General features: G+C 48.8%; 3 protein-coding genes across 3 annotated transcripts; 1 reads left to right on the plus strand and 2 right to left on the minus strand.

The window, feature by feature from the left end:
- The first annotated feature begins 1,699 nt into the window (after positions 1-1,699).
- Positions 1,700-2,771, plus strand: LOC128710288 (syntaxin-12). The gene is made up of 4 exons (XM_053805338.1): positions 1,700-1,941; positions 2,013-2,178; positions 2,249-2,516; positions 2,593-2,771. Exons 1-4 carry the CDS (start codon positions 1,700-1,702, stop codon positions 2,769-2,771), a joined length of 855 nt encoding a protein of 284 aa, XP_053661313.1.
- Positions 2,772-3,892: 1,121 nt separating this feature from the next.
- On the minus strand, positions 3,893-5,395 carry LOC128718436 (uncharacterized). Its single transcript, XM_053812061.1, has 2 exons — positions 5,348-5,395; positions 3,893-5,281 (listed from the first exon to the last, which is right to left on the minus strand). The coding sequence occupies exons 1-2, from the start codon at positions 5,393-5,395 to the stop codon at positions 3,893-3,895; spliced, it is 1,437 nt and encodes a 478-aa protein (XP_053668036.1).
- Positions 5,396-7,614: 2,219 nt separating this feature from the next.
- On the minus strand, positions 7,615-14,187 carry LOC128710274 (uncharacterized). Its single transcript, XM_053805320.1, has 9 exons — positions 12,899-14,187; positions 10,097-12,731; positions 9,483-10,021; positions 9,024-9,262; positions 8,755-8,960; positions 8,507-8,664; positions 8,289-8,433; positions 8,020-8,202; positions 7,615-7,929 (listed from the first exon to the last, which is right to left on the minus strand). Exons 1-9 carry the CDS (start codon positions 14,185-14,187, stop codon positions 7,615-7,617), a joined length of 5,709 nt encoding a protein of 1,902 aa, XP_053661295.1.
- Positions 14,188-27,860: the final 13,673 nt, after the last annotated feature.

The following is a 27,860-nucleotide window of genomic DNA, read 5'->3' on the forward strand; positions in this document are numbered from 1 at the left end:
GCAACTAATTGATCTGCTTCAAGAGCTAAAACCTGATCAAGTTTTCAATTTTTTATGACTTATCCTTGTTAGTTTTCTTTATACAAACTGTTGCACTATGAACAGGAAATACCTTTTCTCGTTTTCTTTTAACACAATCCTTTATTTACCGAGAGTCGCTCTGCGATTCGTGTCTGCGTTACTGCTCATGAAATGCGTCTTGCATCGGATTAACAATTTCTTCTCATTGCCAACATGTAAAACTCAAATTTTTATGTCACCTACCAGGCTTTACATTTCTTCCAACATTTCCGTCCATACATTTGCTTCGTACAATGTGTTACAATTCGTCACAATTCGTTGAACCGTTGGTAGGATTGTACGGAATGTCGTTTTAAATTTTCACCATTCCAGTCGGGTGGAAAATTTTGAGGTCACCGCATGAATACGCAATTCCAGCTGGTGAGCAGCAATTTTTGCACGTCTCAGTAAAGTACACCGCCACATTCGTTGGGCAGATGACTTCCGGCGCCTGGTGTCTTTCGGCCATGCAATTGGTGTAACACACAACACCACAGCGCACCGTTGTGCACTTGGGAAATTTTGCGCCATTCGTTTCCACACGGTTTGACGTTTGATGAGTTTACAATTTGACATTTTAAAGAAATTTATCAGAAGTTTGCTTTCTTCATGTACGAAGGAGTAATTCAAATGAAATGTAAGTTTGGTTAATTACTTAAATAAAATATTTTTTCAATAAAATGTACATAAATATGCACCCTAGCTGCAGGCTACCAGTGTGATGCAGCTCAAACATACACACACAGCTGCACCGAACAGATGACTCAACCAGGGCTGCTCAACCGAACTGTCAAATTCCGTTGTGTTTGGATCTGTCACGAGCTCACCTCGAAGTTGGTTCTTTATTTTGCGTAGTTCATCGCGGACAAAATAGTTCTGGTGTTTTAGGATAAGTGTGTCCGAGCGAAATCTCTTCCCCCAATAAAGCCTGCCCCGTAAACCATCCAGTTGGGCGACGCTCGACCGGTGGACACACAAGTGTGGTAAGTTTAATTGCGACTAGCGGTCGCTTTGGGAATCGCTGCGATCAAACAGGGAAAAGGCGTATCGAGAAGAGGGTATGATACTCGGGACACCATAAGGCTTCCCGTACATTGGACATCATTGGGGAAGAAATCGTCTGTTTTATGCTTTCCGTTCATTCCAACATAAAAAAGAAGCCGTTTTTGTGTTCCTCGTTTCGCAAGCAGTACTCCCATCGGTGCGCATGGTGATAGTGCCAAGCGAATGGCATTTGTCCATTGTATAAAGAACGTAAAACTGTGTGTGCTCGATTTTTGATAAGCATCGTAATCCGTCCAGTTCACTGTTCTGCCGTTCGGGAGCGCTGGGAATTAGTCACCATCATTTGTTTCACGTTGACAATGATTTGTTTGACGCTTATCTCACTTTTATAATCCGTTCAATTTCGATTTCGCTCTCACACGGGCCACAACCCCGGAAGGAGAAAGGAGGAAAAGCCGAAACAGTCCGAGGAGAGACAGCGGAAGAAAGCTGGTTCAGGTTCTTATTAGCACGGTTAATCGTTCAGCAACCGGGGTTAGCTTCGCTTCATTAGAATTCCGTTTGCCATCCATATAATTCGGCCGTGATTTATCTACTCCCGTCGCGAACAGTGCACGGTTCACACAGGCATACCATGTCGAGGGAAGGACTCGGACTACCACGTGGAATTGGTCAACGAGATTACGGTGCGATGAGTAGCACGGCGGCAACCAGCTCGGACGGTAACTTTGGCGGGTTCAGTCCCACCGAGTTCATCTCGCTCAGCGAATCGATTGCGGCCAACACGATCTTCGTGAAACAGAGCTGGCAGTTTTTGGAGAAGGCAAATCGTACGATCGGCACGGCAAAAGACAATCAGTCGCTGAGGGATAAAATGTAAGTGGCAGTATTTAGCCCTCATGCTCATTTTATGACCATAATTTGACGTCTTTCCACCGGTATTTCAGCAATGATATTCAAACGGGCACGAATCAGCGGATTGCCACGACCACCAAAGACCTGCAGCGCTTAACGGTGGTTGTGCGTGGCGGTGACAAGCAGCAGAAATTGCAGGTCGAAAAACTGACCTCCGATTTCAAGCAGGTGGTCCAATTCTACTCCAAAAGTCAACAGGTGCTTTTTTAAGGGTTTAATCGAATGCAAAGAAAGTACTGTTAATGCGGTTTCCATTGCCTTTCGACAGAGCATAGCGGCCAAGATGAAACAGGTGTTTCTGGTGAACGCATCGCAGGCGGACGATCTGGCTGCAGGTGAAGCTGGACTGATCGGGACAACAGAGCAGCAACAGGAGCTGCAGAGACAGAAACAACTTCAGCAGAGTTTACAGTTCGAACAGGATATGCTGCTGGAACGGGAGCAACGTTTTCGGGAGATTGAGGCAAACGTGCTCGATGTCAATCACATCATGCGGGAACTAAGCAATCTTACGACCCAGCAGAGTGAAGTGATTGGTAAGTAATATTCCACGGTTCCAGTTTGGACTCTACCGTACAACAAAGCGTAATAATATGGGTTTATCTTTTTCAGACACAATCGAAAACTCAATCGGACGAACGGTGGACAACGTGGAGAGCGGTGCGGAAGAGTTGGTAAAGGCAGCTGAGTACCAAAATCGGTACCGGCGCAAAGTGTTGATATTGCTGATCGTCGCTGTGATACTGGGCCTCGTGGTGACCGGCATTATCGTGTCAAAGCTGAAGAGCTAAGATCCTCCAAGAGGAACGTTATGGTGGTCTGGAACGAAATCATCTTTATGGGGTTTATTTCTTCGTATTCTCCACGAACCCCGAACGAAGCAAACAACAGGGTACGGGCAATTTTACTATTGAACGATCATTACCATCTACTCGTGGCGGTCTTCTCTGACTTATGTTTTAACGTGTTTCCCCTGTACATCACTATCTAAGATCCGATTTGTATTGTTCACTTTTGAAAGTAGGCTTATCTAACTGAGAGAAGCGTACCATGGAAGGCATAAGCGAAGTAATATGTGCATATACACATTTAGCAAATCGTAGCTGAAAGTTGGTGGGAGCGATTGACATAACTTTAAATGACGTTACGAACAAACTTCAAGCTGAGGGTTGCGAACCATCAGATATGATTCCTTTATTCGTTAATGGTCGGTATAATAGCGTTCGAATCTCGTAATTCATCCCGATGCAGTGTTATGTATTATTCGCATACTGCTATTAGCCGGTATTCGGACGTGCTTTTACTTTATAGTGGTTACATTCATATCTCCTAGAATAATGATGGGAGAGTTAGCTTACAGTAAACTTTTGTTTTGCTCTAAAATACGTTGTAGAAAATAAATTGTCCTTTCTTAGTTGCACATTTCCTTTCTACCAATCCGTGTTATAACAACTATATTTAAACATTTCGGGAGTCTCAGCTAGATTTCTTTCACGTTTCGATAACACGGAAAAAGGTTCGAGTTGATTTTTCAAATCAATTTATTGTTTTTTTTTTTTATAAAATCCACGTCAATTTCAGCAAACATAATACGTATTACACGATTCTAAACTATCATTCTTCAAACCCATCGTTGTTGAAGAACAACAACTGCAAACCGTATCGCAGATCAAGGAACGAGTGTATCGAGTAAATTATTACGAAAATTAAAATAGTAAATTATTAGTAAAATGGGGCGGCCCGGTGGCATGATGGTAGCGGCGCCGGTCTTCACAAGAACGAACCAAACCAATCCCCGTACGTAGGACTAACTATCCAGCTACGGGTAAATATAGTCACAGAAAGCCAGATATGGCAGGCATAAACCTCTTGAGGTTGTTGTGCCGATAAATAAGAAATTATTACTATCAGCTTACTTATAGTATCTACGTTTAAAATCACATGAAAAACATTCCGGGACTTTCAGCTCAATCTTTTTTACGTTAGGAAACAGCCTAGCATCAAGCAGTAAATCTTGATTCCCTGGACATTTGGGCAGCACTAGACGAGTTAGTTGAGGCAATGGTAGCATGTAGGTTGGATTTATCAATCGCACATCCAGATTCTCCAGGATAAGCGTCTTCAATTGTGATAGTTCTTTCAGGACTGGAAGAGTTGATATTGGATTTCCAATGCAACGGAAATCTAGCCACAAAAATTGAAGCTTTATCATGCGTCTGGCGGTGGCTATAGCGTTGTATAATTCATCGTCTGTAGTAGGTGTTATATTGAGTGATTTGATCGATTGAAACTTGTTTAATGATTTCCATACTACTTCCAAATTGCCTAACGTAAGCTGCTCTAGCTTGGGAAGCTTAACGGAAGCGAACGAAACTGGTTGTGGTGTCATGGTGAACCAAATCGCCAACCGTCGCAAATGCTGCAGGTTTGATAGGTATCTTAAGGAATCCGAGTCGATTGCCTGCAATGTATAAATAAATAGATCCTCTAGTTGCACGCATGATTCACATATACACTGAAGGATCTTTTCCGATACGGCGGTTTCGTATATGTGAAGCTTTTTCAACTGCGTCAAATGTTTATAGAATATGAACTCGTACCCCGGACGATGTTGGGTATAAGAGCAGGGCACAATTGGCTTGATAATTGTGAATTCCTCCAACTGCTTCAGCTTCCAAAACGGTTCTGTGTCACCGTACTGGGCATACTGTTTGCCAAAATGCACCTGTGCATCAAGATGAGCTGCGACGTCAAGCTTGCGAAGCTTTGGACAGTTAATCGCTCTTGGCACCAATGTTTCTAGAACCATCCGCTGAACAGTGTTACTTTCTATGTTCAATACCTCAGATAGGCTCATCTCTGTTACAAAATGAGATTGAATAAATTGTAGTTCCTGCAGACGATCCATTTTAGTCACCGCAGCTGTTAACTGTCGCGCGTACCAATCTGAACCGTTGCCCATTGCGAGTTTCAGTACGACCAACTGTTGCAACCACTCGGGTTCTAACACCTTATTGAGCACACAATTCATACTCGCAACATCACCGTCGATCCGCGTCATATACACAGAAAGATACAAATTCTGGAAGTAGCGCTTTGAATGCTTTATCATTCTCGCTGCGGCTGCCATGAAGTACGGAGGGCGGGAACGGCTCACAGGAAGCAGGTTTAAATCATCTCCGATAAGCAACATAAAGCGAGAACGGCTATAGTTCGAAAAGATACTTTCCATGCGGTGACAGGTTAGGCCAAACGCTTTCAGTGAGTCCAAGTCCAAATAGTCGAAAATGCAGTATATTAGCTACAAACATGATGGGAAAGGTTATTGTTAACAACTTTTTGTTGAATTGATTTCAGAATCGCTTACCTCGGTCGGCAACCATTGGAAAGGATTAACGTTGCCGGAAGTGCTCATTGCTGATGAGTTACTTTCTTGGTTTTATTTATTTCAAATTCAAATTCAATTCAAATGAAATTAATGCCAGAAATGGTGTTTTTTGTGCTGGAAATCTCGCTTGTATTGCTACACACGTACTGTTTTGTTCACATTCCGAAGGAGTCGAATGAAGCTGCCCAGCTCAAAGTCTCTATAAAAACAATAAACAACATTAACATTCCTGGATCTACACCGGGCTCCCAAACAAGCGGTTTGTGTTTATAACCTCGACTTGGCAGCTTATCGGCGTATAGGAAAATGTGAAATCGTTGCTCGGAGGTTTGTTTGAATTTGAAATATTTCAAAATACAGTGGAGCACCGATAAGCCGTGCCCAATGGGACTCGGCGCTTGCCGGATAAATGGGTAACACGGAAAATAAGCACATCTCGTATTTATGTTAAATTCAGGGTATAACGTGCCAAAAGTAGGGCATTTTTACAGTATATTTTATTCATCCTGTAAATTGTCGTTGTTTTCTTTAAGGATTTGAGTTTATTTTACCATATATAAGCAGTACCCGAGATACGTGGTTCCTCTTATACGCGGATTCGGAGATACGATTTGGAAGTTTTTGGAAATTTTACAGTTAGTTTATAGCACAAAATCTAAGCAAAAAGGTTTGAAATTGGTCTAAAATAGCTTCCTTTGTCGTTAAAAATATCCGTTTCAATTGATTTTAATGTATTGTTTCAAAAAGTAGTCTGGTCTGGTTTGCTGAATAAATTAAGTGCAGAGAAGGATGTCAAGTATCTAACTTTAAGTATAAACGATTTTACCCCCGGACTTCGACTTACGCGGATTTTTCCCGGGTCATTGCGGTCCACAATAATAGCGTGTCTCGAGGACTGCTTGTACATATTTTTAAAAAATTGGGTCTTCAAATTCGTCCGCCGACGGTGTTGCCCGGACAATGTCAAATTTCCTTCGGAAATATTATTTCCGAGCTGCACGGATAATCAGACATCCGGTTAAATGGTACCCGGGTAATCGGCACTCCACTATGTATATACAGTCAATAGCCGAGTTACGTGGTTCTCGACTAGAGCGAATTCGGAGATACGCGGATTTTAAAAATCTGACATTTCAAGGAGCTTTGCATGCATAATTCATTTTTTCAATTGCAAATTTCAACACTATGTTACTTTTGTGAATTTTGCTTACATAAATATCAATTTTGAATGTGCTTCGTAACGTGGGAATAAGCATTCGATCTCCTAATACGACATATAAACGATGTTTATGCGTTATATATATATATAACTCGATATATGCGGATATTCGAGATACGCGATTTTCCCTGGAATTATAGAATTTATAGGATTTTATAGGATTTATAGAATTATCCGTGTTGACGACAGCACCGCATGCAAAAAAAATGCAAGCAAGTCAATTTTAACAAATAAACGATATCAAGCAGGATAAAAATGCTGACTGCGATTGCTGAGCATTAAGCTATAAGAAATATTGAAACAGTAGAAAAATGCTGACCGCGATTCAATCAGCATTCAATTGTAAGCAATATTGAAATGCAGACCGCGATCGATCAGCATAAAATTAGTATATAAGCTGGAATAAATCTTAAATAAAGCGACTTTCAAACCAGAACTCACCAAAGAACTAGCGTTTGATTGTTCTCGCCAAGTCGGACGGTAAATCCTCCTGTTATGGCTCTTTCCCAACGAGTTTAGATCCGTTGCGGAAACTTTAATCCGCATGTCTCGGGTGTCGAGTGTAGTTTACTAAAAATAATCACGGCCAAACCGTACGTCTCTTTTTTCTTTAGATACTATTTCGGCCACAAGTGTATGGCAGCGTTCGAAGCAAAACGATGAAGTAAACAACGTACAAAACGCTTTCGGAGATGTTGTTAAAGTTATGTATATTTTCAGTAAAGTACGTATAACTATTGCTTTGTCATCTGTGATTATCGTTGCCGTTGCCTATGCTCTGAATGTATAGCGTAGTACCTAGCTATAGTATATAGAATAGTAATGTACACGTTATGTTTCGATTACAAATATCGCCACTTTCGTTCTGCTCCAAAAGTCAGCTCCAGCATCGTGGTACGGTCGGAGCAAAGGTAAATATGTTTTTGCAATCGGTGCACGGTTTGGCTCTCGGGACACGGAACCTCGCCAGAGCGTGGTGACGATAGTGATGAATAAGATATAAAAAAAACGGTGCCCTTGTGCATGTCTACTTGGAGGACTTCCCGTTGGCGGATGAGCGATTAATCTGTGCAGCATTGGGCGGTGTGGTAGGACCGTTTACTGGGGCACTGTTTACCGCTACTCCTCCTCCTCCTCCACCACCAGTTGACGCGGAACTACTGTTCCGCCGTGCCTTGATGCGAGCCTGCAGCGTGGTCAGCAAACCGGTCAGCACATCGTGGTTGGGAATTTTCTTCGCGAACAGTAACCGCTTCACTGAATCGTCGTACGTCAACAGAGCAACCATGTTCTGCAGCAGAAAACCTTGGCAGTATTCCATCAGCTTCTGGGCATTATAGACCTATGATCAGAATAGGAACGAAACAAGCCGAATGTTATACGACAGTATACGGGGCAGATGAGACCGCGGCCATCGACGAAACAAACTTACCTTCGCATGTATGTACATGGCGACTACATTGTCGATATCGATCATCTCTGCACAGCGTGCTTCCGTGTACCGCAAAAGACCTTCCAGCTGGAAGAAACTGGCCGCTGCCATCAACTCCAGCACATCGCCTGCTGCCACATCCAGGGCACTACATCCTCCACTGTACAGGAACTGCATCACCAACTGCAAACAGACACAAACGTTACGTAAAAGTGGCAACTTAGACAACAGGACGTCCGTGAAGGTGGCAACAAAACCACAGTAAGTACCTCGAATATATGGTATCGAATGTCGTTGATCTGCACGGTCGGTGTGCCGGTGCCTTCGTTCAGCTTCGAGCTCAACATGCTCTGCAGACGCGGAGATGCGGTGACGAGAACGATTTTGTGCCCGTAAAAGATACGATTTTCCACTCTGCAAAAACGGGACAGGGTGGGTTAGCAACGAATTAGTCGAAGGACAGGCGACAGGCCGTCAGCCTCCTTACCGAAATGTGACATCGCTCAGTTCCGGGTTGTTGACGAACTTGGGATCGATGCGCGATCCGTTCGAGGGCTGCAGAACGGGCTCTTTGATCGGTTTGATCGGTTCCCAGCCGAAGCAGGTGCTGAAGATGTCGGCCAACAGCAGCGTGGTGCCTTCCTTCTGCAAAACGTTACAAAGAGTTGTTCGTTTAATATGCTGCTGCCAATATATTGTGGCGTTGCTATTGTTTGCCTGAACGACAGGGCGCACCTTGCTGTAGCGGAAAATGTTGAACAGCAGCGGTAGGCATTCGGTCACAAACTGCTGGCTGTAGTCGTCGGGGCAGACTTGTAGAAAATCTTGCAGCAGCTGATCAATGACGGCATCGAGGCGCAGCTCGTGGGCGGCGGCCAGGGCGTGCATCCAGCAGTGCAAAGTCCACGGTACACCTAGCGCTCGTAGCTCGATGGTAATATCTGAGAAAGAGAGGGCAGTTAGTCCACGGTGGCTTCGATATGTGTGCCCCAATGTCCACACACCTAAATGATTATTTTCCGCACTATGATACATGGCCTCTTGAAGACTTTTGATTTGGGTTTTGTTCAGTGTCGGTGGGGCCTCCGGCTGACGGTCGAGTTGGGTACGCGTATTTCCGCCGTCCCCTTCCGCAAGCATTTCCTCGAGCGACAACACCTCCCTGCTGCCCGGAGCCAAAGGATGGGACAGGAGCTTCCTCAGCGTTACCCGTTGTCCATGGGCGGCCGATACCGAGATAGCACTGGAAAACAAACAAGTGGTTAGGAGTTGTTGCACATGCTTTTGTAGTGTTGTGCTGTGCTGAATCTGAGAGTCATTCAAACCGCGAGTCGCGACTCTCAAGCGATTCATAAATCCCTAAAGATGCGTGAGAATTCTCGAAGATTCTCGCAACTTTCAGGCTTCCTGTATCTTCCGAATCATTCTGAATCCGATTCGGCTAACATTACGTTCTACCCTACCTATAGCACCCTCGTTGGGCTGTGCCCGAGAAGCATAGCAGATCCTTCTGCTGTGTGGACAGGAAGGCATGGGCACCGTGAGCGAGCAGGAGGGCCACTACCTCCACAATGCCCGACCCGCTAGCCACCTGCAGCGGTGTCAGCGTGCACTTGTCTTCGCTGAGCCGGGCACCACCCTCGACATGGGCGCCACGATCGAGCAGTATGCGCAACGCCTGGTAGTTGCCTTTGCAGGCCGCGAACGTAACCGCCGTCCAGTGTTGCGTTTCCGGATGGATGGCCGGACAGTTCGGATGGCCGGAGGCAGGTACCTCGACGTTTGGATCGGCACCGGCATCCAGCAGTGTTTGCAGGGCCGTTTCATCGTTACGCGCCGCAGCTATCATGAGCGCGGTCATGCCTTGATGGTTCAGTGTGTCGTAGCGTGTCGTCGGGGGCACAAGCGACAGGGCCTGTATCAGCAACTCCGGTCGACCCGTTAGCATTAGCCGGAAGGCCAACGCGTACGTCGCGCGCCGTCCACATTCGCTCGAATCTTCCTGTGAAGCGGAAAAGACCACAGTATTGTTCGGATGAGAGAGTGCTTTTGCTTGTGCACGGGCTGCTCTACTTACAATGCTGCCCGTCGTCGACGTCGACGAGTTTGACGTGAGGGAACCGTGGAGCGGTTGTGTCTGTCCGGAATGGTTCGAGGAGCTGATGCTCTGCGTACCGGACAGACCAGTTCGCTTCGAGGGCAATTCTTCCTCGGAGGCTATCAATCGCGGTGGACAGTCCACGCCTGGCAGCAGCAAACGGGCCGCCTGCATAATGTCGTCCTTGTCGATGAGCAGCGCGTGACGATACTCGGCATGCGCGGACGACACCCGCAGCCATTCGACCAACGGTGGCAGAACGACGTACGCCCGTTCGTAGCACAGCTCCTGGATGTTGTTGACCGCACCGTTGGTGGCGGCTCCCACATCGTTGTGTTCGAGCTGGGAGCATCGCATGAAGTAGAACAGCACGCGGAACGCGGTCTGTGAGATGGGAATGTGCTGGCTGCGTTGCTGCGCCCGTCCGACCAGATCTTTCAACTCGTTCAGACTTCCAACGCAGGTGGTCAGCAGGCAGGGCTCGAGCGCGCTAGAACCGACCGCACCGGAGTTGATGGATGACTGGCTGGCCCAGCGAGGCATCGTGAGCGCACCCGATGCAACCCGTCCCGCGTTCAGATGTGCGTACGGTTGCAACAGCCCCCACAAGTCACCGGAACCGGCGATCGCATGCTCCAGCCCGGTCGCTGTCAGGGCTGCCCCGGCATCGGTCGGCAGACACTGTAGGAATATTTCCTCGAGAAGATTTTCCAACCCGGCACACAAGTACACGGCAGCGTATTCGTGTACGAAGCGTCCGAGTCGGGCGTCTGCCATCCAACGGTGGAATCGTCCCACCGGCAGCTGCAGTCCGGCTCGCGCCGACTTGCTCTGCTTCAGCGCACTATCGCCCGGCACGGCAAACATGGCGGCTGCTCGCAAACACGCCTTAATGCAGGAGTCGGACAGTGCGGGCGAAAGCACGATCTTGAACGCACCGGCCACCTCGTGCTTGGAGCACAGGCCCAAGCTACCGGACAGTCGCTGTACTTCGCGAGCCACACGGACCAGTGCCCGCTGCAGCAGATAGCCGAGACGTGGGACGGCTTCCACGGACACGCGCTCGGCGTACTCCCGGCAGCGGCCGGTTCGAATGACGCGCAGCACACAGTGCTGACTCCAGGGTGGATGCTGCAGCTCCACCAGCCGGTTGTGCGAATCGACCCACACGAACTCGTCCGCGCTGGTCACGTTCGTGTTGACCGTCTCCAGCGAGCTGTACCGACCCAGGCGGCGCACCGGTTCCGAGCTTTCCGAACCCGCGCTCAGACTGCTGTACGTCGAGGTGGACGTATGCGACCGCATCGTCAGCTGCTGGATGGCCATCTTGATGTCTTCCAGCCCGCCGCCGCCCCACGGGATTTTGGCCGGCGTGGCACGGTGCCGCGAGCGCGAATGGTTCGAGCTGGCACGCGAGCGCGCACTGCGATTGGTAACACCGGCCGCCAGGCGATCCTCGGGCAACGGGCCCAGCGGACCACCGGTGCGAGTTCCACCCCCCGGTGAGCTACTTCCGTGGCCCGTGTCGGACATGCTGGCGTGACCGGATGAGCGGTTCTCATCGGACGAGCTGTGGCACTCGTTGACACGCTGCAGTCCGCGAAAATCGTGCGTTCCGGTGTGATGGTGCGTTCGCGTAATGCCGAGCGGCGCTCCCTTCGAGACGGGGCTAGCCAAGTGTGTGCCGGGCTGCGCTGAACCCGGGGCACCCCCGTTCACCGTGGTGGAAGATGCCACCTGGTATGAGGTCGGCACCGCGTGATGACTCTGGGAAAAGTGTTGCTTTAGGTGGCTTACGCTACTGCCGCTGCTCGTGCTGGTGCTGCCCGCGTGGAGCTGCTCGTTGATCGTGGTAACGCTACTGATCACGTTCCCGTTGACGGTCCGTTTGCTGTTCAGGTCGTTGCAGCCATTGCTGGTGGAGCTTACCACGGACTTGTCCAGCCCGGCGCTTACCATCGCTGGCTGGGCCTTTACCGGGGAGCTTTGCACGGTAAGCTTGGTCGGACCGGCCACCGAACGATGCGGTCCGGACTGTTGCTGCTGCTGCTGTTGATGGTGTTGTTGATGTTGCTGCTGCAGATGCTGCGGATGTTGCGGCGGATGTTGCTGCTGTTGCTGCGAATGATGCTGATGGTGCACCCCGACCAGCGGATGGGGTTGCGAGTGCTGTCCACCGGCTTGCTGCCCCGAAAGCTGGTGGAACTTTCTGTTGCCCTCGTTCGGCTGGGAGTTCGGTAGATTCGTTTCCGCGTTGAGTTGGCCACCGGCACCGGACTGCTGGTTGACCGGGGATAAGCTAAAGTTGCGCATCTCACCATTGCCATTCGCCGGACGAAGGGCGATTTCCTTCGAAACCCTCGGAGCCGGCGTAGCGATTGCCGGACTCTGGATGCGAGCACCCGGCGAGGCAACCGGATTCGAAGACGCTATGTAATGGTTGCCGGGTGATAGCCCATTAGGGCTGGCTGGATAGTTGGGTCCGCTGCCGGCACCACTGACGGCGCTGGAACCATTGTGCGTGGGGTTGTTGGCGAGCCCGATGCTGCTCTGATTGCTGGACGTGTTGGGCGGAGAACTAACCTGCCCGTTCGTTACAGCCGTACCGGAGGGTCTGTGGAGGACAAAAGAAAGAAGACGGGTTAGTACTGCATTTAAACATGAAACATCTTCGAACTCTAGGTGTCATGTTCAAGGAGGGCGAATCGGCGAAAAGGATCTTCAAGATCTCATTGGAAAGCAAAGAACTCTCCATGAATGGATATGGTCTAAACACTATACCGTGCTCTCCAGTTTTGCACGAAGCTCCAATCGAACGGATCGCCAACATCGTCATCATCGTAGCCATACTCCGCGCCTCCGTCCGGTCCCGGATCCTCAAACACGGCCTGCACAATATCCGATGCCACCTTGAAGCTTTCCTCTATCTTGATGTTGATGACACCGTTAATGACGCTCTCGACAAAGGACGGCAGCGAGGTGTCCGTTGCCCCATCGGTTGCCACCGTCTTATCGACGCGCCGTATCTCCACCACCTGCGTATGCGTTCGTTTGGGCTTCGGTTCTTGGCTTGGTCGGCGCGACTCCTCCGGGCTCGGTTGGGCCGCCGGGGGCTCTGCGGTACCGATCGGTACGGTAACACCGCTTGCCGACGGGTGCGATTCGCTGCCAGCGCCACCTCCCCGATTCTTTTCCTCCAGCACGGACTTCAGCTGCATCATGAACTCCTTGCCCGGTTTGCCGCCAGCAGGTTCGGATTTCTTCTCCAGCGCCTCGCGCACGGTTGGCCGGCTTGAAACGCCTCCACAGTGGCTGCTTCCGGCACTGCTGCTGCCGCCCTCGCGTTGCTGCAACATTTCTGCCGTTTCCTCGCACAGCCGCTGGGCGTGGAATACGTTCAGCTCGCTCACCTTGGGCGGTGGCGGTGTGCCCGAGGGTGGTGGCGGTGCCGGACGGGTTTTGTCGCTTTTCCTGTGCGCGATCGAGTCGCCGAAGTAGATGATCACCTTGTGATCTTTCTGCTTTTCGATTTTGTTCTTCATCGAAGGGCCGGCACCGGTGACGGGCGGTGGCGGTGACGGCGGCAGATAGCTGTAATAATCATCCTCTTCCGTCAGATTGTTAGTGCTCTTGATCATCTTTGCGTTCGGATTGTACCGGGTGCGTCCAGCACCGTTAGCGACGGCCGGTATCTCATTGTAGCTCTGTGCCTTCTTCATCCGATTGCTCTGCATTTGGCCGTAGCGATGGCTCTGGTGGGGTTGCGGTGTTGGCTGGGCGTAGCCGGGATCGTACGTGTCGTCTCCCGTTGGTAGCACGCTCAGCGACGCCTGACGTCCATCCGGTGACCGTTGGTAATCGTTCGAGGTACGACGCCTCAGGATGAAGTTATCATTGCGCGTTAGTTTGGCGTTCTTGCAATACTTCGACTGAGATTGCTGCTGCTGCTGGTGGTGACTTCCGCTATCGGCGTACGGTCGCTGATCGGTCGCTTTGGTTGGTTTCACTTTCAGCTTGTATCCACGCAATTCCCTGCATAAGCTGCAGGTGCAGTCGTCCGTACAAATCATCTCTCGGGCGGTTTCGTTCGCGAGTCGGCGAAGCTGCCCCCCCCGCTTGCCGTTTCGTTGGTAACGCTGGGCGGTATTTGTATGCTACACGCCAGCGATTGATTTGTGCAGTTCCTCGACCTTCCCGGTGGCGGTAACCGGACCGGCCACGATCCGGTATTGCATGAGGGCAGGGCAGGCAGGTTTTGCGTTATGATCCGGGGCGTTGTTTATGAGGCCTGTGAGGTACCACACACGGCCATTTGCCCGGGCGAAGGGAAACATATAAAACAAGAGAATCGGCGTTAATGATTGGGAGAGGGTTTGGGTGGGCGCACCGTACGACTTGCACCAGACATGCTGTCTAGGGCGGCGAAACAATACAAACGAACGAACGAAGTCGCTTCTACTGACCGCTGCTAGGGTGGGGATGCAAATTCGACCACCTTTTGGGCAATCTTTCCCAATAGGCACGTGGTTGCGTTGGATTTAACCGGCGTTAGCCTAGTTTTGCTTTCCTTTCCTTTCCTGATCTGACGTTACACACCGAAAAGTTCGATTCCGAAACAGCCCACACGCTAGCCCTTTTCGTCAACACGACGGTGCACGGTTTTGAACGACATTAGGGAAAAACGCTAGACCGGTCGGTAGACACAGCCACGGTTACTGCCTGTTCCGATTCCGTGCTCGGGCACCCGAGATGTTTCGATAAGTAACGCTTCGTAGGTAATATTTTGTAGTGTTTTATGAGTACGCGCTAGTGTGCAGGTGTTTCTTGGGTGGTTGAGTATTGAGCCATGGTTGCGAAGTTGCGCGTTCCGGACAACCGTCCACCAGGTCTATCCCGTCGTTGCGCAGGAAATATAGTAGATACGGACGGTTTAATATGAAGTCTGCACGATCGATATGGACAAACTCGTATTGAATGGCTGAGCTGCACACATAATTAACTCAAGGGTGTTAATGTTACTCGACAGTGATATTGAGGAACTGCGAGCGACCCGTTCGTTCTAGCAGCCCTAATGGGGAAGTGCAAGAAGTACTGAGCCGGGACATAGCCACCGTTATCTAATTGAAGCTCTTTTTTTGTTCACAGCGACACAGCATGATTGCTCGTGATATGATCGCTATTTCTTAATTAGTGCAACCGGTCCGAGTCTCGCAAGCCAGCCAGCTGCACACGCTCTCCGATCGACGGCGGCCAGGGAATCGGGATGGTAGAAAGGCATACCAACGCAATTGGTGGACAACGCAAGCACCAACGCAGCACAAAATAAATTCTAATGTGCAATTGTTTCTGCTGTACGATGGTTTCGCTCCCGCGGCTTGTCATAAGCGTAGTCCGCATCGAGGATTTGTAAAGGATTGATCATAATCTTCCCACTGTGGCTGCAACGATAGCTCCGGCGGGGTTCTAATGTCGCCAAGAAGCGGATTACCAAACATTCGCATACATTTCCTATCTGCATGATCATCATCAGGCAGAAAGCGTTTCGTAATATCGTTAGCCATGGCCATGTGCGCCTAGTGGGTATCGATCGTCAGATGAGAAGATAATAATCAACTCTGGCATACTGCGAAAGCGACGGCACTAGCAAAACCACCAGCATAGCGAAACAAGCGCAGTATTAGTGCAGCTACAAATTAGTGCACCGAAAACAGCAGTTGCAGGCAGCACTGCCAACCACTCCGGCTGGCCAGGCAGAAGTTGTAAATATTCTCTCCTCCCCCCCCGGGGTCCGGTCGGGGATTAGGGCACCCCATTACGGGGCGAACCTGGCGTTGAACCCACATTTGGGCGCGTTTATTACGCGTACGGGACGGGTTCGCCTAATTGAAACTAATAGTGCCATAAGTTTTGATTTTACCGTGCACAACACTACCCGCAACCCGTTGACAACCCGTGGCCCCGTTGTTATGGGCAGAGCACGCCCTGTCACATGTGCGTTCGGTCCGATATCGCTTCATTAGGTCGCCACGATGCCGGTGCCGGGATGCCTTATATTGACGTGCGCTGGACAGCGCTGTACATGCATTACATTCGCGCCGGACCACTGGCAGTGTCCGTTTCTGCTCCATTGGCTTGCCGCTGGCCGCTAGTGCATTTCCTTTTGGAAATGCCCCGGTCCATCTGTCTGTGTTTGCTATCCGCACCTTAGTGGCCGGGAGATCACGAATCGAAACCGAAGCGCAGGGTGAATGAGGGGGAGTGAATATGGTGATACGAGCATGCTTAAACCATGCTCGCATGGAAAAGGGTGCCGGTGGAGCGCAATAAAAGTCCGCCGGAATGTTTCGATTCTGCACGGCACAGAGGCTTTTGCTCGCACGATCGCATGACATACGCGCGCTGAAATTGGAATGGTGTTGAAGAGTGTCGGTGTCTGCACACAACAACGTGCACTGCCCAGGGCTAGCTCGGCCATCTGTACCGAGCGTACGGAGTCGATCATCAGCCCCCGTCCCGGCATATCTCTGCCGGGATATTGATCCCGGGTTGTGTAGCACGGTAGCTAATTCACCCTCCCCCTCGGGAGCGACTCCAGCAGCAACCCGCACCGGCGTACTCCAATGTTTTGTTTCCATCCTCCAGTGTCCAGACGCGAGCGGGAGATTTATGATTATACCTCTGCGAAGAGCTAGTTATTCGGTTGAGTGTGGTTTTTCGAGCGATGTCCATGTTGGACACGGCCGCCCGATCCATGACATGCAGAAACGGCAGCAAATAATACAACAGTGCGAGTTGGCCCGTTTCGACGTTGTGGCGGAACAATGGCAGTACACGGCACAACAAAAACCCCCAACTATCGCCCCTAATCCTGCCAAGATCTCGCGCAACACTTCGATACTATTGGGATGTCGTCTACCCCTGTGCAGGGGTTGTTTGGCTTCATTGATCCACCATCAACACGGGAATCGGTCAACGGGCAGTGGAGAAAAGGGAGTGGGAGGAAAATATTGAATGACGGGAAGAATGAAGGGTTTGGATTTCGGGGCGGCCCCCACGAAGGCCACTCGAAAACCAATCGTTAGCCAATCTGTGTCAGCGTGGATTAAGCAATCGGTAATCCGGGACAAGACGGTTCCAACAGTGGCACACATTTTACCCGCAGTGCTGCGGCTGGTGAAATTAAATGGCACCGGGTGGTTTTGTGTTAAAATTATACCATTTGTTACAACCGTTAATTGGTGCCGTACTATTTCCCTAGCGGAATGACATGGTTTTGCTTTCGATGTCCTACCCCAGCAGCACCTTTTTCAAGAGTGACGGTTTTATTGATTTGTTGCCAAATGACGCTGTTGTTGGCGTATTAAATGGAGATGATAAATAGAGTGAGAGTCATTATCGGGCAGCCGACTAAGAATCGCGCACTAGTCCGTTAGACCGTTCCAACCCGATCGGCCACGTTATCCAATTCGCGCGCTATTTTGTTTTCCCGCTGCATGTCAAATTAGCAGCAGCCATTCGTCAGCAGACCAAGTGCGCCCAATTGATTGATACCGTACGGGCTTCGAACGGGTTTGGAAGGAACTGCTAAAAAGCAGCTGCTTTCAGGGAACAAAAAAACAAACAACAAAAACATGGCCAGCATGGTACATGTATGCCCAGCCCGTGCCTAACCGACGCCAACCGGGCAAAACCAGATGGTGAATTATTTCGCCCCCGGGGCGATGCTTCGCGGTGGTTGAGGTCTCGCTTATATGAGGCACGTTGATTAGGTCGGCAAACGCACCGACCGAACAGAACAGCGGGCATTGGGATGTATTTTACTGATCAACACCACACCATGCCCGGTGGCTGGCTGGCGTGAGTGTGGTGGGTGTCCGGAAATGAGGTGGCAGATTAGTCATATTACCCAATCGGGCAGATAACGAGCGCAAATCAGTTAATAAATCATTTGTTTGTTTGGCATTGCGAAAGCAATTTGTTAGCAATTTCGCGTTTTATTGGTATTGGTATTGCTGCTTTTGTGGAACGAATAAAAATAGCAAAATGATGCTGAGCTATCCGCGCCACCGTGTACTACCCGGTGGTGGGTGCAATATATCTAATAAAAAGGGAATTATGCAACAGTGCTTATAGGAAGCTTTATGGTTATGGCGACTTCATAGCCATGTAGAATGTCTATTAGTTATAAATTTCCAATTAAACATTGGAGCAAAAGCAAGCAACTGGCGCGTTTGGACATAGCCATGGAACTACTCGGACGAGAAGCCTTCTTCTGAGGAAAGATCCTCAAACCAAAAAGATTCGTAAATCTGTTGCTGAGGCTTCTAACACATTAAGGTGTTCCGCTTGGACGTTTGGGAACTAGTAAGACAGACCCGTATAGACTGCAAACAGCGTATCAAATCCAATTCTACCGCAGCTGACAGATCTTGTTAGAACATCTCATGGAGAAAGTCTCGGAGCGGGTTATATCTGTCTGCCTGGGACTAGCTGTGCAAGGGCCCAGTAGAAGTCGTTCTCATTCGTTTGGTTCGTTTTTTGGACATTCGTTTTGTTTCACCACTTGTGGTAGCCTACGGTGGAGCACCATAAATCAATGACGTACCGAAAAGGCACACATCCGTTACGAGACGTCGTTCAAGATTGGAGGGGCCCTCCCGACCCCCTAGAACTTCGCTTACAGAATCCAATTAGCGGCTGTCGTTCGTTCGCTTTGGATGATTCCGTCCGCGGAGGTTGAACGCACTGTCACGTCTGTGAACGATGATTCCGGTGCGATCGGCACTGACACTTGCACCCGGACGGTTCCACCAAAAAGGAACCCGAGCCCGGATCGGATGTATCTCGTTACGTTCACTTTCGTTCTGGAGCTACGAAAAACAGCTTCGATGCTGCTCTGCGATTATGGTTTCCGAAAGGTTTCCCGGACCTTTTTTGTTGTGGTTCTGCTCACTTTGTTCACACGTCACGCATGAGAATTCGGGATCGCACACACTCAGCCACTCTGAAAAAGCGAACATAGCGAATCGTATCCAACGGCACCGAACCGTAGCACTTGGGACAAGCCCCTTTACCCTGTTTTAGTTATGCTGTTCTGAGCGAAAACTAATTGACATCTGATGCTGACACTCACACACACACACACACTCGATCTGCTCACATTCTTCAGCTCACTGAGCAAAAAACACTCTGGTTCTAATTTTATGTTTTACGCTACACAGCCAGCTACAAATCACGTAAACACACTTCAGTCAACACTCATTATGCTTCAATCAACCACCACCAGTGCACGAGCACTTGATCGTATGATCCACGATCCACTGCTGGAGCCGCTTCGGCCGGAAGCTAAGGGTGTACTGGCGCACAATGCCGTTCGAAGTTGATCGATCAACTCCACTAGCTGGGCAGGCAAAGGGTCGCGAAGGGACATGAAGCATACGTAAGCTCTTCAATTAAGTCCTTCCGCTACGGTCGAGAAGATTACGCCATGCAGACTTTGCGCACGTGGTAGACATTACGGTGACGGTGGCGTACAACTCCGGCGACGATCGCTGTGACACTGGTTCACTGATCAATCGTGCCGAATCGGTTTCGTGCCCGAGGTGTTATAACCCACGGGGCTGACGACATTGTTCGACATCGATGCCCACCAGATGTGGCACTGCTTATCCGGATCGGAACACGCTGCGTGGTATGTGCTTGTTCGGTTGGTGCTGTGTCAAGATTAACATACGAGCAGCTCAACACACCTCCAACACATTGCGATTAGTATTCCGACGAGAGAAACAAAAATCCTGCTGGTCACTCCCTTCGAGTTCACCAGCTTTCGTACGAAGGTAAATTGGGAATGACTGCGCGCGAGAGTCAACTGGAACACTTCACACCCCGCGGTCGTTATACACTATGCGCATGAGATGAAGTTCGTATGCCTTCAACACAGACGACGCGATTCTTTCGCAGATCGGTTCACGATCGATTACGGATTAGGTTCTTCAAAAGACTTGCACCATCACCGAAATAGCGTAGCGCTCTCTTCACTCTTCACGCTGACACCATCCATCCCTTCCCCCCACGGCACCGGGAAATGGAAAACTGATTTCGAAATAATTTTTGTTTGCCTTCATTCACAACGCAGTCGAACACAGGGGTGTACATGCGGTCGGTCACGGCCTGGGTCTTAGTTTAAATCACACCTGATTTCGCTGCGGCAACCGATGCGTGCACCGAGCGACGCACCGAGCATTAGATGATTCGGGGCGGCAGCGCCGAGGGTGATTAAAATTTGATTTCCTTCACCCAGCCAACCCGGGCATCGCATTTTCTTTCGGTGTGGAACCCGCACGCTAACGCTGTAACGCCGCCGTAATTATCATTCACACATCGGCCACACATCGGCGCACCGTCTTGGCGCAGAGCGGGCGCAGATTATTGTGTCGAAGGCGTCACGTAACCCGCGCCTATTCGATCGCCCGATCGTTCGTACGCGGGCTATCGTAGCCAATCTGCGCTAGAGAATGCGACTACATCGATCACGTCGGCATCCGCAGGAAGTATCCGAGTCGGAAGATCGATGGTGGAAGCTTTTTACGGTGGCTGTTGCTCTTAGCGATGCTAATTTGCACGAGGTCGCCGAGGTTCACGTAACGGAGATGCTCTTCCTTGATCTTACGTTTTCGACCTTCGATTAGATTCGATCACTCTATCGCAAATGGCATTTAACAACGAAACCTGCCGATCACGTCTCTACTTTGCTCACAACACTCACGCACAATAAAGGTTTGTGTTCTGTACGGCTGTCAATTTTCTCGACAGCAAATGACTCAATCACTAAACGGTTCGCCTAACTAACGGCCCGCTTTGCCCGAGGCGAGCGTAAACACCAGACAGGAGTTGGACGGATCTGCGTCCGTCCTGCGCAAGCGTCTAACCACGTTCGCAGCCACAACCGAACTGGAAAAAGGGTGAAATTGTAATAAATTGCTGCAGCCGCCACCGCAGGCTATTGGTGGTTTCTGTTTGTTTATGCTCTCGCACCCAGGCCGGGTCTCTCTTTGGGACGGTTGGTTGTTGTTTTTCCCCCCCCGAACCGGGGTTCTCTCCGTTGCTTTTGCCACGAGTCACCGACAGTGTTGCTTTTCCACCGCTTGCGAAGGTGGCGGTTTAAAGTTTTTCTCACCCCCACGCTTGTGGAGCTGTTTGGGAGGGAGTTGTGAACGATCGCTACCGTACTTTTTGGTGAGCGGATTTTTCCCGACGCTTGGAAAACTAAAGCGATCGGAGTATTCTTCTCCTCGAGTACTGGCGTGACGATCTGCTCCTGTGAGTGGAGAGCCGAGTTTGATGGTGTGAACTTTAACCCAAAGCTCCGTATGGACGTCGGGTACGAAGGAGCTGTTTTGAGTATTTAAATTTCGATCGACAGATGGAGGCTGTGGAAGATGAAAGGTTGTCCAGTGAAACCTTTTACCAGTGCTGTGTGCCCATTTGCAGATTGTTTTACTTTCATTGAGCTGGAATTAGCGTAGCTCCATTAGCGTTGCTAAATGCAAATGAGGAAATGGAGTACGCGTTTCAAACCGTGCATGAATTAAATGGGATGTTTTTGCAAATTAGTGTCTTTAGCGAGCTGATGTCTTAATCTGGTTGTTTGGAAAGCATTGACGGATTTCGTCGAAGCGTTTGCTTTATGTTGAAGATTTTCAAGACGAAGTCGTCGACTACAGGTGTTGGTATTTTCCAAAATGTAGGAAACAACTAGCATTAGACATCTAGTGAGTGAGAATCATGTTCTGACACACATCCCAAAAGGAAGGCACTTTCGGCAACTAAACCATGTCATTCGGCAATTCAAACACACGAGCAAGAGTCATTCACAAAAACGTGTGACCAATCGGTCGCTCTAAATGGAAAACAAGCGCATCCACCAGCTTAACAAACTGCTCACCAATCATTACATCATCCATTATCAGCTGGCGCAGACTCATCAGTGCAGTACATCACCAACCCAACTGGCCCAACTGCCCCACAAATCCTCACTCATCAATCACAGCCCTGCCACTGGTTTCATCATCGGTAATTACTGATTAACCTATTTTTCATTTGCGCACTCATAGTGGAAATTTCGGGGCGCAGAAAATGGACACTCTGGCGAGCAAAACCCGGAAAACATGTCTTGCGGGTCGAAACGAAAACTGTAGCTCAAGTCTTGTCCCGGAGCAAAGAAATAACCGGGCCATCGCTGACGGGCGCCGTTAGAATAATTGGAATCTAGTTCGCTGTCTAAAATTTTCGGTACGTGCTGTGGAGGTACTAGCGTTCGGGACGTTCCGGGTTGGAGAGATCCAGGCACGCGCGGACAACTTAGCGTCGAGTGGAGCAAATGTTTTGTCGACATTTGGCTGGTCGGACTATTTCTCAGCCACCCGCCGTTTTAGACGCTCCACTGGTCAGTGCAGTGTGTATGGTGGGGGTTTGCGGGAGGAACTTATTCCCAGCAGAAATTCTCAGTCCCGAGGCCATTGTTGCATCATTAACGGAATTTGGAACTTCCGGAGAAAATTGCTAATGCACAGCCGTGCAATCATAAGCCGCAGACGCTTAAGAATAGCAACCATCGGCAGGTTTAGGCACCGGGAGATGATGAGATTCCCAGGTCTTAGATATGTCACCTGTTAAAGGGACAGAGAAGTTGTCAGAATTTGGGTCTCGCAGTACGTTCCAGGTTTCATGCGTTGCGGGTCAATTGTTTGCTGCGATAGTGAAGTGTGCCGCTTTGTTTTTTTTTTTTTGAGAATCTGATAAGTGAAGACAGCATCGGAAATATTGTAGACAAGAATAGGTCACAGACACAGTGACATGCGAATGTAGGTACTCCCAGGGCTTCATTCCAGAAGGCTGTCAAATAATTTTATTACTGACTTAGACATGGGGTGGCCCGGTGGCAGGATGGTAGCGGCGTCGGTCTTCACACGAACGGATCGGACCAAAATCCCATCCGGACCAATCCCCCAGCACGGCAGGACCGACTATCCAGCTACGGGTAAATAAAACCACAGAAGGCCAGAAATGGCAGGTCTAAACCTCTTGAAGTTGTTGTTGCCGATTTAGACATAAATCATCTCGGGTTCCAGCAGTTATGCTCATTCCATCCAGCTATGATGAAGGTGAAAGTGTGTAAGGAAAAGAAGTGGCTTATGCTTCTTCATTAGCTGCTGATTGCTACAACCGCCACTATTCATTCATTATTTCCATTTCCAGCCAGCAGAAAGTATGAATTAATTGAATCAGATGCGCTTTGCCGCGCACCAAAGGCCGGCAAGAGTGACATTCGGATTCGGGGGCCTTTGACTTTATTTCTCAAGGTATAATATTCAAATAAAATTAATACAGACCGTCTTCAAGTGGTTAATTACCCTTTTCCCCTAAACACTATTAGGCGACAACTTTGTTTTTAAAAAGTTGGAGGATATTATTACCCTAAGCTTCGACTTAATATTAAATTTTTATATTTGCAAGATGTACAGTAACAGTCGTTAAGTTATTGAAACCTTTTATTGCTGCACCGCTAAAACCATAACATAAACGGAGAGTAAATTCTTCGTGAAGAAGTGTAACGAACGCTCCCATCGTTGTGCGTGGTAAGTTTAATTTTTGGTGTGCTTATTGTAAGCGTTTTACTACCTTTCCCTTGCCCAAATGGTTGCGCCGTTTGCATTTGACACAGGACCGAACTGGTTCAGCACTGCTGAGAAGCTTGGCGTAAAGAACAAACCAATTTTCATCGTACGTAAAATGAAGGGAAAAGAACACGGAACTGCAAAGCAAATATTCCATTTTTCGATCTAAATCTTCGCTTTACGAGCAATCAGACGGAGTGTCTAGCTGGGCAGTGGTCTAGTGGTAATGCCTTCGGTAGGAAATGATCGGCAGGCTAACGGGCGGGTCCGTTTTGATGAGTTTACAATCATAAAACAACCGCTAGGCGATAGAACCTTGGCAAATTGTGGCTGTGGGAGAAAGCAGAGCTGGACTGGAAGTAGGAGAATCGAAGACGTGAAGATGAAACGTCCAGTTTTGATTGCTGTCGTGAGTGGGGATCTAGAAATTCTATGAACCGGGCGGAATATGTGTGTTAGGGCTAGTTAGGCTAAGATGCCCAAACTACATCTACATCTTCCCATTCCTGACGTTCGAACTCCGCTCTAACGAAGCTTGTTAAATACTGACACAACAACATTTAATTTAGTTGCGCCGCCTTCAAACTGGAGCTTGTGTGTGTGGGGGGAGGGTTCTTCCGCACCCCCAAACATCGACCCGTCGTGGGCCGAGCGATGAAAGTGAACTTTCTGCAAAGTTCATCTACGATACAGTGGGATGCCACGAACAGGAAAAAAAAAGCCATAGCAAAACCGATGGGATGGCAGGTTTTGTGCCCGATGACACGCAACACCAGCATACGGTGGGGCCTATTGTTTCGCCATCGCGCACGCACTGCGGCACTATTGTTTCGCCGGGTGCAATGCCTTCATCCGCTTGATCGCGGGGAAAAGTTGAAGATATTAAAAAGTTAATTAATTAGCCCGAGAGTTCACCAAGTCTCCCCTTCCCCCTGGGGCTCCGATTGGAGAAAGGATGCGGCACTCTGTGCTAAGGGTGTAGAGGGTTGATGCTTTTCGATGCACTTTCTTGTCGTTCCGTGGCGACGAGAGAAAGAGAAATAGAGGGAACTGCCAGGTTGAATGAAGACTGATATCAAATACGAGCTCGTTACCCGCCAACTAGCCCGATAATAATGGCGGTAAATTGCAAACCAGAAAAAAAAAAACCGTTTGAAAAACAAATCGTCGCGCATGACCCGTCCGCAGGCAGTATGTGGATGCGCTTTCGGTCGGTGTTTTTCCCGCAGTTCCGCAAGGTGGAAGGAAGAACAGCACGCGGTAGCTGCGAAAAAATGCTTTGGTGGTGAAATTTAAAAAATGTATTAAATTTCACAAACAACTTTCCTGTCACCTCCCGAGCTTACAACGCAGGGCGTTTGCGCGTGGCGACCGGTAGTTGGTGCGTTATTGGTCGATTACTTTCCTTTTTCGCTTTATTTGGCGCTGGCGGTGTCTTACATGGCAGGTATGATTAGATATGCCGTGGGTGGTTGTACCAATCAAAATGCGCGCCTTGTTATACGTGACGCGCATTGGAGCATTTGTAATTTTCAGCGGAATATTATTATTTATTTGGAACATTTGTTATTCTCTTTTTATACAACTTGTTATCGCTTTCTGCTCGATCGTATCTCATAAAGAGAGATAAAAATCGGTTACATTTGATTTTGTCAATTAAATAAATTTTATTACTAGTTGGTTTTAGACAAGTGCAATTTAATCATAATTTTACCAGTAATCATTTTAATAATCAAATCTTTTTTTTCTGATTCTTTCAGCCAATCGACATCATAGTTGGAGCAATTGTACAAATGAAGACATCTTGCAAAAACACCCTCCGCTGAAGTGTATGGGCTACATTTTAGGTTAAACAGGCTCACGATCTGACAACAACCGACAACAAGCAGCAACGGCTGACCATTTCCTCGTTTTATGATCAGATAATTTCCACATCTACACATCGATCCCGGTCGCAGGCTGCCCGATTCCTCCCTAAGCACACCCTAAGGTTGGGCACCACTAAACAGACGGAACAACCAGACACCAAAACGAGCGGGATAAAGTTATTCAAACCCCGGCCACAGGGTACACGCGACATTCGAGAGTGTGTGCACAAGCGTACTCCTCACAAAGCGTGATCTGTTCTGATTTTGGATTCGATTTTTGCAAAGATTTATATCTTAATTCGTCCGTTTGCTATCAGACGTGACCGTGCGGTCGGGCATTGCGTGCCCGAGATGAAAGCCCCACGATTGGTGCGGCCTTGCGAAGGGACTCGGACACCGTTTGGTGGGGAATAGGGAGGAAAAAAAAAACATTCGAAACATAATCGCAAGTGTAACGGGCAAACGGGCGATTAAAGTCATGCTTCAGAGGCCGAGAAGCGAACAGATAGTGGGTCCAGATGCCGGTCGGTTCAAAATCGATTTGTGGCAAATATTTGTATGTAATAGAAATTCAAATGCAAATTGAACGGGCTCACGCTTTCACGCCGGGTGAGACCGGGCTGTGGTTGGATCGGTTGCGCTATGAATATGCATAAATAGTCGATTGCTTGTACTGTCGAGACGCCTGCGAACCGGACAGTTGACGTTAAAGGTAGTTGGTTGGTTGGATCAGAGTCATATTGAAAAGGGTCAGAAGGTCTTTGGCGATGAAGAAAGATGCTGGAAGTGAGTCATTTTATTGGGGGTTTTACAATAATTGTAGTCAGCATCAAGGATTTATTTGTGCTGTTTAAAATGAAAATAATGAATCTTTCTAATACATTAAACTTAACAGATCTTCGGCTAGTGTAACAAAAGTTTGTTCAATAAACATCAAGAATCCCGTATAGGATAGCTAAGAATGTTTTCTTTATCACTTTGGCACAATATCTACAAACATGTCAAATTCGCACAGGAGATTCTAGCATATCAGCGTAAAAACCGATCTCAACGGAATAACATCCGCAACAAAACGTTGTGTAGTAGGACAAAATTAGTCCAGAACAGTCGTAAAATTCTCCTTTTTCATGGGAACTTCCTGTCGAAAGTCTTATCTAAGGATAATCTAGACATATTGTAACATCTTAGTAAAAAAAGCGCGACTTTTTGAAGACAACATTCAAAAATGCAACGTATGTCCGTTGAGAAACTATTATTCAACCGCCACATTTTGATGTGCCGATGGATTGCAAATGAAATAAGAAAAAAAAAAAATACAGGCGTATCGATGCTCCGTGTGCCCAGTTGGTCCATTCTTGCCATGCACTCTTGCATGTGTCGTCTCGCAAGCTTGAGTGCAACGGTGCAACCGGATAGAAGAAATGTGCGCCATTTGATTGCTGCAAGCGACACGTCGCACTCGTGAACCCATTCACTGCAGCGCACAATTCGACGGGGGGAAAAAAAAAAACATAACAGAAAAAAACACACAAAACACTTGACCATTCGCCGTCCATTTAACACGGATGGGCCCATGTGCAATCCCCCGGCACCGACATTCCGTTGTCGGTGAAATGGTGAAAAATGGCAATTATCATCCAGCCCGGTTACTGCCGTGCACCAGATCTTGGAAGATCTTTTACACACTGGCTGAACTCTTCAACTCTCCACCACCATCCACCATGGACGGTGGCAGCACTGCGATGGCATCGGTTTCATAACGACGCGCAAAAGCGGCCAGTCTCGGTACGCGGATCGTAGCATTACGCACCGCACCGCACTCGGCCATACTTAGAGTGACGGCCAATGTGTGGAACTTGGCATAATAAACGCATAATGATCACTGCCGAGCAGGCAATATACGCGCGCGCGCGCGCATTCGCGCTCTTGATTCACTTCGGCTCGGTTCGAGATCGATCTCTTTGGCGCAATTGTACCGTGTCGCTTAGGGGGTCGTGTTAAAATTGTCTACGTGTGCGCGAGGTTTGGTATTATGATGTCGACCGCAATTCGACCCTTGGTGCGCGTTACGGTGCGACGGTTAATTACACGATAGGGTAATGTGTATCAGGGATGCGCTCGGCTCAGGTGTGCACAGCCGGTGATGCTTCAGCGACTGATTTTCGGCATACAGCAAGTTTTAATTTCAGATATTTGCTA

Source organism: Anopheles marshallii, chromosome 2 (genome assembly GCF_943734725.1).
Source record: "Anopheles marshallii chromosome 2, idAnoMarsDA_429_01, whole genome shotgun sequence".
Taxonomy (NCBI): Eukaryota; Metazoa; Arthropoda; class Insecta; order Diptera; family Culicidae; genus Anopheles; species Anopheles marshallii.

Excerpts from the sequence above, each read along its gene's own strand:
- LOC128710288 (XM_053805338.1), top strand. The coding sequence starts at position 1,700 with ATGTCGAGGGAAGGACTCGGACTACCACGTGGAATTGGTCAACGAGAT. Across the intron at positions 1,942-2,012 it reads CAGTCGCTGAGGGATAAAAT|CAATGATATTCAAACGGGCA; the intron begins GTAAGTGGCAGT and ends CCGGTATTTCAG. Across the intron at positions 2,517-2,592 it reads CCAGCAGAGTGAAGTGATTG|ACACAATCGAAAACTCAATC; the intron begins GTAAGTAATATT and ends TATCTTTTTCAG.
- LOC128718436 (XM_053812061.1), bottom strand. The coding sequence starts at position 5,395 with ATGAGCACTTCCGGCAACGTTAATCCTTTCCAATGGTTGCCGACCGAG. Across the intron at positions 5,282-5,347 it reads TCCAATGGTTGCCGACCGAG|CTAATATACTGCATTTTCGA; the intron begins GTAAGCGATTCT and ends TCATGTTTGTAG.
- LOC128710274 (XM_053805320.1), bottom strand. The coding sequence starts at position 14,187 with ATGATTTGTACGGACGACTGCACCTGCAGCTTATGCAGGGAATTGCGT. Across the intron at positions 9,263-9,482 it reads GCCCAACGAGGGTGCTATAG|TGCTATCTCGGTATCGGCCG; the intron begins GTAGGGTAGAAC and ends TTTGTTTTCCAG. Across the intron at positions 8,434-8,506 it reads CTGAGCGATGTCACATTTCG|AGTGGAAAATCGTATCTTTT; the intron begins GTAAGGAGGCTG and ends CCGTTTTTGCAG.